Consider the following 14,355-nt stretch of genomic DNA (forward strand, 5'->3'; position numbering starts at 1 on the left):
GAAACATGCTTATCTCATTGCTATGTATTTTTTTAAACATTACTCTGGCCACTGGTTACCAAAACTGATCACTTCATCACCAATTATTTATTTCCCTGTTTCCTAACTCTCAATTGGAATGGATAAAGAAAAGGAAACTTGTCACTAGAATCCTCACAGATGAGAAGATCTTGTTCTAAAGCAAATCTGAACAGGTAGACACCACACTGATTTACAGTCTTCTGCAAATTCAAAAATTATCTTTCTTATTCCATCAGGAAACTTTACCAGGTAAAGCTAAATTCTTTCAAAAGAGGGTTTGTGTTTCACAAAGAAAAATCCTTGCTCTTTACATACAGTAAGACACCTTTTCAAGAATATTTGAATCAATATATAATCTGTATTTATGAAATGAATAGACACTATTAAAAAATCATACGTATGAACAATAGCCCAGAATGTTAGTTTCCACTTAAGGAAAGTTTATTATATTGCCAGATATAATATCAAGGTATGGCAACTGACAAAAAGAACAAGAATGTGAAGAATGAAACAGTATCTGCAAACCTCACAGAAGGTAAAAATAGTGCTACTTTGCAGGGAAATGCGGCCCTATAGCATTCCTAGATAAGTTCATTTGTCTGCCTTGCATGGTTATTCTGTAGTGGTGGTTTTGCTTTTGGTTATAACTGGATGGTTCTTCTTTTAAATAGTTATGTGGGTATTCAAAGTATTTTATGAATTAATATTATTTTGGGCTCAGATTTGCAAAAGTTCTGCTTGGCTTTTGTAGAGTTTTAACTATCTGCAGTGCCCATCTGTACCCTGAATTGAGGGACTTGATGCTGCAGACAAAATTACATCAACCCCTCTGGAATTCACTTTACTGATGTTCTAACATTTGTGTAATACCTATTTACGAAGAAAAGCTTTGTGATTTTTTATTTTTTGAAAAATAAAGAGAGGGAGCCTGTTTGCTGATTTCAATTTGTGTAATACTTCCTCTAGATTCCCACAGACCATATGTGACAGATTGCTGCTTCAGGGGCATACTTCGTTTAATGTAATTGTGATATTGTTCATAAGAAGGGTGTTTTGAAAATGTAAATTAGTTTCACAAATTTAAATTTAACCCATTTAACATATGTGTGTTCAACAGCAGCTGGTTTTGAACCGTCATGTCTATCAACATGTTACCTGAAACTCTTTTGGTTTGTTTTAAGGAGCTGCAAAAACCTGAAGCTATTGGTCGGACCTTCGTATCTCCAGCTGTTGCAGGACAAGATTTTGCCAGATATGAAGGTTTATTGACTTTTGAACCTGGACAGAGAAATGCGTTTCTGGATGTGACCCTGACTCCAAAGACAGGATCTTTAAATCCATTTCCTAAACGTTTCCAGGTTGTACTTTCTAATCCCACAGGGGGTGCCAGAGTAGATGACATGTATGGTATTGCTAACATCACCATTGTCTCAGATTTGGACTCTTTGCCAGTTTGGGGACTGATTGATCAACTGCATCAACCTCTTGATGACATCATTTTACAAAGAGTCCTCCAGAATCTCAATATCAAAGTGGCTACAGAAACTACTGAAGAGCAGCTTACTGCTGTGATGCATATAATAAATAAGGTAAACATTTCCTGCCCTCTCTAGAATGACCAATGTCTTTAATAATAATCTAATGATAATTAAGCCTGTGATAAGATCAAGGTTAGAATCCACAGCAGTGTGTCAGGGGTGCAGGATGCAAAAATAAAAGTAGAAGTCATGAAGTCCCACAGTCAAGGAAGCAGTTTGCTGCTACTGAGGGTAGTGGCAGAAAATCAGAAAACGATTAGGTTGAGCAGAGCAACCAGTATTATTTTTGTATACGTATGAATAGCTTAAGATAACCTGCTGTACAGAATTTTCTCTTTCATATTAAACTTTCAGAGAGCTTTCTATAGTTTTCCTGATTCTCAGGCCACCTCTTTGTTGGTTCTAGCCCTGGCTCAGGACAGTGAAGCGTAAAGTTTGCTCATATCTTCACAGCCTGCTACAGTTAACACACATGCAAACACTACCAGGGCCAGCTGGAGTCCCATGTGCTCTTAACCAGGCATGCAGCGATTAACATGAGGAAATGCTGTAAGCAGACTTCTGTGTATAAAATGCTGTAATGTATTTATTTATTTTTGTTTGTTTCTCTTCACAATAGGTTACAGATGTAGGTGAGAAACAGTTACTCACTGATAAAAGTAGAAGTCTTTTCTATGAGGTGCTCTGTGCTCTGGCTAGCCCAAAACGCACGGACACACGAGGATATAGCCTGCTAGCTGAGATGACTGAGAAGTTTGCCTTTTCCCTCTTGACTGGGATGATGTGTGGATTGCCAGGGGAGAGGTCAGTAAACTTGAATTCATAGTCTGTTTGGAAATATATGACAATATACTGATGTTCTCATAAAAAGCAATAAGTGAAATTTTGAGATAAGGATCTTACCTATTACCTGGTATGTGGCCTGTATGAAAATGTGTTGCACTCCGTAAAAATTGCACAAAGTACTATATAGGCCTTATGAAATGTTGTCACAAGTAAGTGGTACATTGATACAGGGTAGCTGTGGGAGTAAAGTTAGGAGATCTCTGATCTGCTTTTTCATGCTTAGCTCAAAGATTTTCTGGAAAAAGATTAATTAACCTCACTGAGAAAATAATACATAGTTGCATGTTGACAAGCTATGTTCTAAGGCTTAGATGAGATTACGTAAGCCAAAAGTTCTACTGGCTTCCTTAATCCTGGGATTCTGTAATTTCTGTGTGTTCAGTTTTGTTCACTTGCACATTATTTTAAATTGTTTCAAATTGTTAGTATCATCTGCAAGTGCATAGTACCTTCTGGTCAGGCTCATGGGCAAGGGCAATAAATGACTGTGCAAACAGATGTCTATCATTTATGGAATGCGTTCTTTGAAACAGTGGCTCTGTCCCACTGAGAATCTGTAAATAGCTAATTGAATTAATAAAAAAAGACATCCCCTCCCTGACCTCCCTTTAGATCAGCATATTTTAGATTTCCACCTCACCTTCTTTTGGAGATGTAACTTTTTTCCCCATTTGCTAAGTTCTAGAGGGTCTGAGGTCCATCTCAGCACAAAGGACAGCAAATGTCATAGATATGAACAATATCCAGAACAGTGTGTCCAGAATTTGCAGGTTCCAATTCTGTATTCCGAGTATTTTTGCATCATCTACTGAAAGGTGAAACAAGGTCATTAGTTCTGATGCCTCCCCATCTTGTAGATTCAGCCCCATATCAAGTAAATAAAAATGATAACCTAGTTTACTATGGATGAATTTTGGTTGCAGAACGTAGCAGGAAAAATCTAGAGGGAAAATGGAGGATCTAAAATACATAATTATTATACACATGTATACATTATATACATAATTCAGCATCTCTCTCCATTTTTCCTTTTTTTTTTTTTTTTTTTCACAGTAACTAAAGCTTTCTATTAAATGTCATAAAACTTAGTTTTATGGAGGAATAAAGTAGTAATTACAAGTACATTTTAGAGTCACTGCTTGAAAATTAGAAAAAGCTCAGTTTCATTTATCTTCCTTGTTGCTTTTCCATTTCAACAGAGGTAAAAATATCCTCGACAGCTGCCCGTACATTGCAATAATGGCTCACAACTGGTATCCTCAGCAAATCAATGGACACAGATTTGATGGAAGAGACGGGGATTCCATTCAAGTGCCTGAGCATCTATTAGAGGTCTCTGTTGTATTATCCCCTCCTCAAGAACAGAATTGTGAATCTGTACAGTTCACAGAATACAGCAGTCAGCAGTGGTTTCTCACTGGAGATAAAGAACTTGCCTTAAAGAACAAGGTTTGAAAATCATGCAATTTATTTTTTTTTACAAGAAATCAGCTCAATTTAGATATCACTCAAAGTGTACTAAATACACTTAAAATAGTCTAAACGTGTGTGTGTGTTTCTGATTAAAATGAGCACTAACCATTGATTTTTAATATTACGTTTGTATTTACTTTGTGCATATTTCAGGTTTTTTCTATGAGTTTGAAGGGTCAGAGTTCACACCCTCTGAAAGATAACAATGAAGTCATTTATCGGATTTATGCTGCAGGAAGTCGTATTGTTCCACAGAAGTCTCTATGTCTCCTTTGGAATCAAGCTGCAGAAAGGTTATTTTATTTGTCTGTTTAGTGTTCCAGTTTTCACAATGAACCTGTGTATTTGATTAAGACAATATTAATGTAATAACTCTGCTTAGATCAACTGCAAGTATACAATTGTTTCCATTTCCTATCTTTTTTTCTTAACTTTTCTGGCTTTTGTACTAGCACATAAAACTTCTCATACAACAAAATAGGTAATTATTCTAGCTCAGTATTTTCTGATGCTTCTGTCTTCTTTCACCAAAATATCATTTAGGCACCAAAATATCTGCTAGGCAAGGCTGACAGACCAGAAATTCCAGAATTTCAATACTTAATGTTTTTTTGCTCTTTGCAGTTGTTTTTAGACAACACTTCAAATGTGTTCTTACAGAAGCAGGGAATTAAATCTGCATCTCTGGTCTTGTTTCATGTCTGTGACTCAGAATATTCGTAATTTATAATTATCAACTTTTTTCTTTGGGTCTATGAAAGAAAGACACTGTACAAATGAAAAAAAGAAAACTGTAAAGGGGCAGATCAGGGATTTATCCAGACCAGTATCTTCTCAAAGAGGATAGCTATGGAAGAGTAAGATCAGGACAAGCATGAATGGTGGTTCCTCTCATTCCATGCTCCGTTTCTAACTGCTTTCTGCTCCAGTGACTCCATTTATCTCAAAGTTATTATAAAGAAGATGTGTTTTCCACTAGAAATGACTTAGTATGTCACCTGTGTTATCCCAACTCAGTTCAGCAGTACTAAAAGACAAACAGCATATGAACGGTAGTGTCAAAACAACAAATATCAGTATAAAATTAAGTGCTCTTCACAATGGGGTAAGGTATAGTGCAAGATAAATGATAAACAATTTGTGAAGTCAGACAAGCCTGAACAGTCAGACAAGACTGAAAGGGTTGTTAGGCACTGGAACAGGCTGCCCAGGGAGGTGGTGGAGTCACCATCCCTGGAAGTCTTCAAAAGATGTTTAGATGTAGAGCTTAGGGATATGGTTTAGCGGGGACTGTTAGCGTTAGGTTAGAGGTTGGACTCGATGATCTTGAGGTCTCTTCCAACCTAGAAATTCTGTGATTCTGTGAAGCCCATATTTGTTGCAGAAGTTTTAAAAATATGGCCACAAAAACTACTTAGCAGAAAAATGAAATGTTCATTATCATTTGTTCATAATTTATTTTAAATCATAAAAGTCAAAGCTATTAACAGTATTTTAATGTTATGTAAATGTACTGTTCTGAAAGATGTCACAATGCATGTTACATACATTAATAGTTCAGAAAACTTGGTATTTCAGAGATACAACACTTTTCAAGCCTGCTTACCATGTAAATTACACAAATCCGATTACAATTTTGTAAATCTTTTGTTCTGCAGCTGGTTATCTGATAGTGGGTTCTGCAAGGTGGTTGATGACACCTCAGACTACGTAGAGTGCTCTTGTTCTCATATGTCCATTTATGCAGTGTATGCCCAGACAGACAACTTGTCTTCATATAATGAGGCTTTCTTCTCCTCTGGATTCATCTGCATTTCTGGTCAGTTGATATAAGGTTATTTTTTCTTTATTAACAACTAATGTCCAGTAAAAATGATTGATTTTTAGCAGTGACACGTCTGTTTAACTGGTGGAATATTAACTAACTTCATGCTATTGAAGTTGCCAGATGGGCTGTTATTTGTACACTTACAAATTTTTCCACTGGAAAAAAAATAATACAGGCCAGCAAAGAAGTATGTTTCCTTATGATGTATCGATCCACACAAAAGTGAGATATGTCACTTATTTAGGGAGAAACTTTAAAATCTTAAATCCACCTGTGTCTCTAGCAGCAGTACAGTTATAATCATTTTCAAGTCTTTTGGGCATTAAGTTCCTTAGTGTGAAAGCTTTTTGGCAATTTCAGTTTACAATTTACAGTCTGAAGAAAATGTTTGAGGGAGATAGATGCCATATCACACGCAGAGCTCCCTCTCACTCTGATGCCTAACTGCATTCTCACATCTAGAGACCAGACTGTCCTCACTGACAGCTATGGTATTTGCAGAAGGCACAAAGCCTCAGACAAGAAGATCTAAATTTTAAACCCTGCATGGTTTCTGACGGTTATTGAAATTAAAGCTTTCACACAGCAGTCAGTTCACTTTTGTTGCAGGCAATTGTGGATGAAAATACTTTCTTCTTTGTTTCTTGATGGACACTGCGCAAGCAGAACCTGAGAGTGATGAGATCACCAAGAAAGCATATGAAAGAGATTCTTTAGTTAGCCCTCAGGCACTTAAATGGGGTTCTAGGACTGCTCCTTGTAGCCTATAAAACATCACATCTCCATCATAAAAAAGTAAAAACAGTGTAAGCAGCTATATCACTTATTTATCCTGTCAGCAAACTGCCCTAACAGACTGAAGGCAGTCTGCTTATTTACTCTAAAATGTCAGCTGGGGGGGGTGGAGGTGGGGATGGAGAGAAGGAAAAAAGACAACAAAAGAGATTCACCCCACAACCACACAGATTTTCACCTTCTTAATACAAACAGATGGTTTCATTGAACAGTAATAAGAGAAAATTTGAGGAGATAAAAAAAAAATCAAATTTTAAAATAAAGTTATCTTCTAGCCTAGATTGTGTTAGCTAAAAATAAATAAATAAATAAAAAGACAAACTATAATGAACAGGTACAGTTACCACTTTGCATGGAGAAAAATAGTAAATTGTTGAGACAAATATGCCATAGAATGCAAAATACTATAGAAATTGAAGAAAAGACAATAAAAAGGAAGCCAATATGCCATAGAAATTAAAGCTGAGAGAAATACTTTGCTGAATTGAAGGCAATAAAGACCTACAGATCCTTGTTTGGCACTTGTCATTTATTTCAGGCTTGTGCCATGAGCATATATTAAAATTTTTAAACAGTTTATCCTAGTTCAAGGTTTGCCTAACTGCAATGTCTTTCAGCATCTTTAGGTGGCTGAAGGTATTTCTTTATGTGAGTATATATAATTGAATTTAGTAATTTACCAGTAGCTTTAGATTTTTAGACCTGTAAGGGTATTAGCTATTTCTCTAGCATCGCTACCTTTTAAAAAAAAATCACAGCGAAATCAAACATTTTTTTTCCAATTTCCTTATTTAGATAGTTACACAATTATCACTAGCTAATAAATGAAAGTCTAGAACTGATTCTTTCTGAAATGATTTATTTCATTCATGTCTTACAAATGCTTATAATTGAGCTATCAACCTGTCTCAAAGAGAATAAAAAATCTGTCTTAAGTATCCAAATCCACCCCCTTCCTGGGGTGTGGAAGTATACAATTAACTCTACATGAGCTTCAGTACTGTTTTTATTATTGGTTCAGGTTACCCAGGGTTCTTCTTCCAAAACCTCCTTACTGTTAAGTAAGAAGCCTTCCCGTTTCAGTTTTATTCATGCTCACAATGAATTAGTGAACAGATAGATACCTTCTCAGATAGATTTCTACGGTGAACACAAACAAGAGACTGGTTTTTAGAAAGGTATAGAGCTAACTCTCCTAAAGCAGTGCTACCTATCTGGAGGCATTTATTTATTTTCTTAATTTGTTACTGAAAGCTTTTTCTGATTACATTAATATGACCACTGAATGCTTATATTAATTGTCTATTGATTATTATGACAATTATCCATATGATGCAGAAACTTAAAAACAAACAAAAACTTTGAAAAAGTGACTTTTTTTACATTATGCAATTATTTTAGCTCCCAGTCCTATGAAAAGCTTAAATAGATGTTAAAAGATGTTAGATGTTCATGAGTGATGCCAGTGTGAAACAAAGTTAATGTGTCCTCATAAGTTTTGTTTCATTTATATATATATATATATATATTATAATTATCGGTACATTCAAGAGATCCAACATTGTTGTCCTTATCTGGCATAGCTTATTAGTCTAAACCTTAAATTTTAATTTTTCTTGTTCCCGTGTAGGTTTTGCTTTGGCTATAATCTCCCATCTTTTCTGCACCAGGTGTGCAATGTTTGCAGCTAAACTTCTCACTCACATGATGGTTGCTTGTTTGGGTACTCAGGTAAGAAAAAAGTCTCAATATCTAAATTAAGTACACCTTTATTTTCCTTTCCTCATTTCCATGGCCACGTGCAAACAGACCTTTTCTTTTCCATGGTGTATATATTTTCATAGAATTTGAATACGCGGTACTTATATTTCATCCAATTTTAATATCCTATGTTGTGAATTCAATTGAAATTGCACATTTTTTAAATATATTTAGATAATACTTGTGGTTAATGTGGCTTTTGGTGTTGGGGAATATAATTGAGACTAAGAACTTACACTGTTAACAGAATTGTGTATTAGAAAGATTAATATCAGTACTCATAGATTCTGTTGGAAAGATTTACTTTAAGTAGTAGATGATGGAAGCTCTTTTCCACTCTAGTGCTTGTAGAAAGGTATAGTTATGAAAAAAAAAATAAATAACAAAAGAGCATAAATTGTCAAAGAACTTCCCAGTTGTCTCATACTGGTTCATATAGTAGTTAACTACAACTGTCAGAAAACTGAAGGAATGTGCAAAAGGAGAACGTGTCCATCTGCCCTGTGAAATAGCATAATTCTGTCAGCTTTGGCATATCTAGTGAAATGGAAAGCTACGTATCAAGTATTTTAAAATTACCTTATGGAAAGATTCCTTAGGAAAGAGAATTTATGTACATTTTTAGTACTGCAAACGTGATGTAAATAAAAATTTAAAGATATGCTTAAGGCATGGATGCTGAGAGAATATAGGACAGTGCAATATCCGGGAAATACTCTGTAGATAAACGTAGCTTCTCTGTGTTACCTTTAAAAGCTTATCGACTGGCATCTTGCTCAGACAAGCTTTTGTACACTGTTTTTATGTTTTTATGTTACCCCATGAGATAGTTCTTTGCTGTACAATGCTGTACATTGATAATGATCATCAGACAAGTGGACTTAGAACAGAAGGAGATGGAAGGGTCCTAACGGCACTTGTAGAGATCACTGGGTACAAGCAGATGTCTTGCACCTGAGGATATAAAAGTATTTTGACATCTCAGTTTTTAATTTTCAGGACAGGTGGCTCTGGACCCTGTCCAGCAGAATTCTGAGCATCTTCAGTGAGTAGACCCCAGCAGCTCTGTGGGCAGCCTGGCTCAGTGTTTGACTGCTTTGTGAGAACTCCATTTGTTGGAACTAGTGTCCACGGTGTTGCAACTTGTCTTTTATGCTGCCAGTGTGCATCTGCAAGAAGAGCTTGGCTACTTCATTTCTAGACATTTCTATGAAGTAATTGACAACAGCAATAAGATTTTCACCTCCTACTCTCTTAAGATTGTAGAACCTCAGGATTTTTTGTACATCATGTGGTATAGACTCCCAGTAGTCTGGTGGATCTCAAATGAACTTGCGCCATGTATCAGTCTTTTTTTCTGTAGTGGATAGACAAAATATATACAGATCTGGTCATCATACAAGTGCTGAATAGAAGGGAAGAATGACTTCTCTTTACCTTTTGCTAATAAAAATCAATCAGCAATACTTGACTGCTTTGCCACAAGGCATACTGCTGATTCACGCCCACCTTGCTGTGCATGGGGACACCAGGTCTTGTTTTGCAGGTCTTCTGCCCTGCATTTTGCCTCTAGCCTATGCTGTTACTGAGGGTTATTCTGTCACCAGGTATATGACTTTACATTTGCCTTTGTTGATCATTGTGAAGTTTCTGTCATCCCCTTTTTCCAACCTGTTGTTTTAAATAGCAGCCTTGCAAATAATTTGCAACCCTGATTTTTGGGTTTACCTTAAATATCCAGTGTATCCCTCCATCCCATCATCTGTCTGGATACTATAAGTAGTATTAGCCATACTAGACTCCTGGGAATTGCCACTAGTGGCTAGGCTCCAGCTGGACTTCATACTGCTGATCACAACCCTTTGAACCTCACAGTATAGGCAGTTTTCCACTGTCTTTATAATCCATCTAACAAAAGCATGTTAAAGGCCTTGCTGGAGCAAAGGTAAACAACATTTGTTGAACTTGCCTGAACCATTCGTCTCCTTCTAAAAGGAGATGAATGGGTTAGTTAGGTGTGATTTTGTAAATCTCCCTTTGTAAATCTAGGATGGCTGTTCCCAGCAATCTTCTTGTCCTTGCCCCTGATACAGCTTCCAGGAGGATTTAGTCCATGACTTTCTTGGGGACTACATTTGGGCTGATTGTCCTGTAGTTCAGAGTTCCTTTTTCCACAAATTTTATGATTCATCTCTATGCCTGTGTCAATCAGAAGGAAGGAGAAATAAAAATAAATGAATGCCTTACCTGTACAAGTACCTTTAAACATGTTACCAAAAGGTCATTGTCATAATTTTCATAATTTGGTATATACCAGGTGAAAAACTGCATGTTGAATGCTCTAAGAAAAAAGAAAAAAAAAATCATATGTTAAATAGCATTCTAAAGCTGTTTTTGTTGCACTTGAAGGCATTAATTGATTAACCTGCTTTGGTTTTCAGTTTTGGTCTATCTATTTCATTAGATATCCTTATCATCCTTAGAGTGACTTAGCTGCATTCACTAAATAGTCTGAATCTGACACCTGTATTTGCATGGGACTTTATTGTAACTTTGGTCCATAGGTGCTAATCAGTCCGGGAACTAATAATTTATTTGTGAAGATACACTGAATATCCATTCGCCAAATAAAAATAGGAATATCTTTTTTGTTTGTTTGTTTAGTGCTGTGTTCTCATGTAGATACATTCAGTCAAATCAGACACATGATTTCCCTGAAATCTATTACTAATTACTAATTGAAATTAGTAATATATTTTTCATTCTATATCTTATCAAGCTGCTAAACTCCTGTTTCTCAGTTCTCAGGATAGTGCTACAGCTGTGTCTCTCTAACACGAACGTCACTCTATGACGCACAAATGTGCCAAAGAATGTACAGTAAAAAACAGATTGAACTATAGGAAATATTTCACTTGCCCAGTCTATTTAATCAAAATGTAGTTTTCATGAAAATAATGTGTCAAATTATCTCCAAAACATGTATGGAAGCAAATAAAGAGGAAGGCATTTTTAAAGCTTGACCTAAGTGGAAACTAAAATAAATAGGTGTTAGGTGTTGAGACATTTTGATTGAGAATTTCTTATGTGAAAATCAGCACTTAATAATTACTAGCTTAAATGTATGTAAAATAGTGCTACTTTGCATTTCTATCTAGTGCATCTGGTAGTGGAGGCTGAGTTTGCAACCAGTAGGCCTCAACCCACTCTACAGAAAGAAAGGAACCGCTGTTTCTTTGCAGTTACATTTTTACCAGAAGAACAGAAGATTTTCAAAATAGTTGCATTCTATACATATATGAATAATTAGCTTTCCTCCAATATTTACCTGGATGTTTATGAGGCTTGTATGTTTTTGTTTGCTACCACTGCACTTATTGTTATTATCTGTAGATGGCAGTCAAACCTTTTCAGCACGTTACTCAGAAATTTGCTCTTCCAGGGCTATGCCTGCTTTGTGGTTGCTCACTGTAATTCATTACTCATCAGAGGGGGGAAATGTTGGTTCACAAAATCTGACCTTCGTTTCATTCTTCTTCACGGGTCTAGAGCTTCCAGTACTAATTGAGCATTTGAAAGGCTTTCAAGGAAGGACATTTGTGCGTTTAGTACACCTAGTCTTGATGAATCTCATTGGAAAGACATAAAAGGCTAGATTTTTCTGAAACTTCTTTTTCTTTCCATTATGATCTTGACACAAAGAATCACGACTGCTACAACAAATGTTATTTCCTGAATCATTACTTAGTCAGAGTATTTTGTTAGTTTGTTTAGATGGTGTATTTTATTACCAAATTTCATGCAGCAATTCCATAAAAGTCCCAAGGAAAGGAATTACTGGGCTGAGATTTTCAGTTTTGAAGTAAATCTATGTGAAGATGTATGCATTTGAAAAAGTATAATGTGAACATAACTCACAACACCTCAAACTAATCAATAAAATTCTCATTTTCATAAAACTAAGAACCTAGATTAGAATCATAACAGGAAATACTCTTTATGGCTCCCATGCTTTTATCTGGGAATTCCCAAGCAGACATATATGAATAAACACTTTGAGTGATTTCTGCATGCTTACTCATCTTGATGCATCTTGTCAGCAAATTTTAACGTGTGTATATTTTACAGTACATTCTCCATGTCTGGAATGCACTGAGCATTGCAAGTGACATGAATGTGTGATAAATTTTGTTTTTTGAGTGTGCACTGCTGAGCTGCTCTGTTTATGGGCTGTAGCCATTTGTTTGGAAGATCTGAGCACTCACAATCTGCTTATAGCGGTAATTGGCAAACAAATGGCTTGCTGTTCTGGCCAGTAATGCAAAGTTCAAGTCTAATAGTCAAATAGGAAAAAAAAAAAAAAAGGCATACGGGGAAACTTGTCACCCTATTTTTGTCAAACAATAGGCATATATTTGCTAATCTAACCAGTGCTCATGCTGCAATATAATTTAGTATAATTATCAAGCTGGCAAGCCAAAATCTTCCTACCATTGTCTTCAACAGAAATGCTAGATGCAGGAGACTTACTGTGTTTAGCTGTCTGAAAGCAGCGTTTTATTCAGCCTGATCAGAAGTGGTCAGCTATATGTGTCAGTTATATGTTTGTAAGAACACATTGTGAAAACAATCCCAGTTTAAAAAATTGTTAACCTTTATTTGGAAATAGTAAACTGTAGCCTTGCGAACTAACACTTGGTGGAATTGTTGTTTTATCATTTGGACCTATTCAGATTCAGACGAAGATTGGAAACACAATTGTGCTAGAACTGAGATAAATGTTAAGGATGTGATGGAATCTCTGAGAGGTGATACAGGAGAAGGATATCAGAGAAGCAAGGGGTTATGCAGAAGCAATGTGTATGAGGGTAAAACTCATGAAGTAAACTTGGAAGTGAGTATAGGAAGAGAATATCTAACAGGATGGTGTATGAAAGCAGGAGGCAGAAGGGTTTATCCCCAAGAACTTGAGGTTTGATCTTCAAGTAGCAAATTCTGTCCTGTAGAGGAGGTATGGTCTGCCACTGTATGAAAGTTGAACTTCTTCGTTAACTGTAAAATGTTGTTAATGCTAAATTGTTGTTAACCTTTACCCTTATCTTCCAAACTAGGGGAATTCTCAATTTCCCTTTGGCACATCAAAACCCAAAAGAAATTTTCATACATATCCGGATAAGGGTACTTTAAAACAAAATTGTCCAGAAAGCGTGTGATAGAGGGATCCTGTTCACCATCCACCACAGGAGCAGCTCATGCCAGTAAATGGTCAAGTACCTGCCTCTGTCTTGACAGTAAAGAGAAGTCTTTACAGCAGTTCAGTCCTCCTTTACAGTAAGTCTGTGCTTTTTAGAGACAGCCAATGGGAAATACTAATTAAAGGGCTGTTCCTAAACAAGCCTGGTCCGGAGTTCATTTCCATATGAAATTCTTGTGGAATAGCAAACAGCACATAGTTGTACCAGTTACTAAACAGCTAAAACCCGGTTGGCCAGAGTAAGGAAATCTGCTTTCTAAAACCTACCTGTCTTTGAGGGCTGAAATTCCTGCTCTGATTTCCTTGATGTATTGTGACAACAGTAAACAATGCTAAGTGTGGTGCTGCTAGTCCACAAGGCTAGTGAGAGCACAGAGTAAACATGACTAGACAAAGTGTTTTATCCCATTAATCTTCAACATTACAGTAAGGAGATTTATGAGTAGTAGAAAATATTCTTCATTTGTTATTATCCCTAGCATAAAATTAATGACATTATTGTCTAGAACTTTCTTACTAGAAGGGACTCTATAAGTGTAACTTAAAATACAAAATGAAAAGTTTCCACTTCTGTTAGAGAAATATGTTAATTTACTCAATAAAACTGGGCATTCTTTCTTTCTGTATTTTTATTATTCGATGCCATTGATCAGAACCTTACTTAAATGAGTCTTAAACCATTAACTCCATATGTGAAATGACAGTTATTTCATGATGGCTAGGTTTCTTGAGGACGTTATGCAGTCTCTCTGTCCCTGCACAACTTCTGTTAAGACAATGAGGAATATTCCATTCATCCTAGGATAAGTGAAATTTCTGTAGGTTGGGCAGATTTTACT

At 36.1% G+C, this 14,355-nt stretch overlaps 1 protein-coding gene across 1 annotated transcript in view; it reads left to right on the plus strand.

The window, feature by feature from the left end:
* Window positions 1-14,355, plus strand: part of ADGRV1 (adhesion G protein-coupled receptor V1) — a 290,567-nt gene that overhangs the window by 127,675 nt on the left and 148,537 nt on the right. Inside the window, exons 81-86 of the mRNA XM_038170880.2 lie at window positions 1,203-1,610; window positions 2,179-2,363; window positions 3,605-3,854; window positions 4,032-4,171; window positions 5,537-5,697; window positions 8,132-8,232. Of these exons, the coding sequence (XP_038026808.2) occupies window positions 1,203-1,610; window positions 2,179-2,363; window positions 3,605-3,854; window positions 4,032-4,171; window positions 5,537-5,697; window positions 8,132-8,232 (1,245 nt within the window). The remainder of the gene's footprint in view (window positions 1-1,202; window positions 1,611-2,178; window positions 2,364-3,604; window positions 3,855-4,031; window positions 4,172-5,536; window positions 5,698-8,131; window positions 8,233-14,355) is intronic.

The sequence above is a fragment of the Anas platyrhynchos genome, chromosome Z, assembly GCF_047663525.1.
Source record: "Anas platyrhynchos isolate ZD024472 breed Pekin duck chromosome Z, IASCAAS_PekinDuck_T2T, whole genome shotgun sequence".
Classification (NCBI taxonomy): domain Eukaryota; kingdom Metazoa; phylum Chordata; class Aves; order Anseriformes; family Anatidae; genus Anas; species Anas platyrhynchos.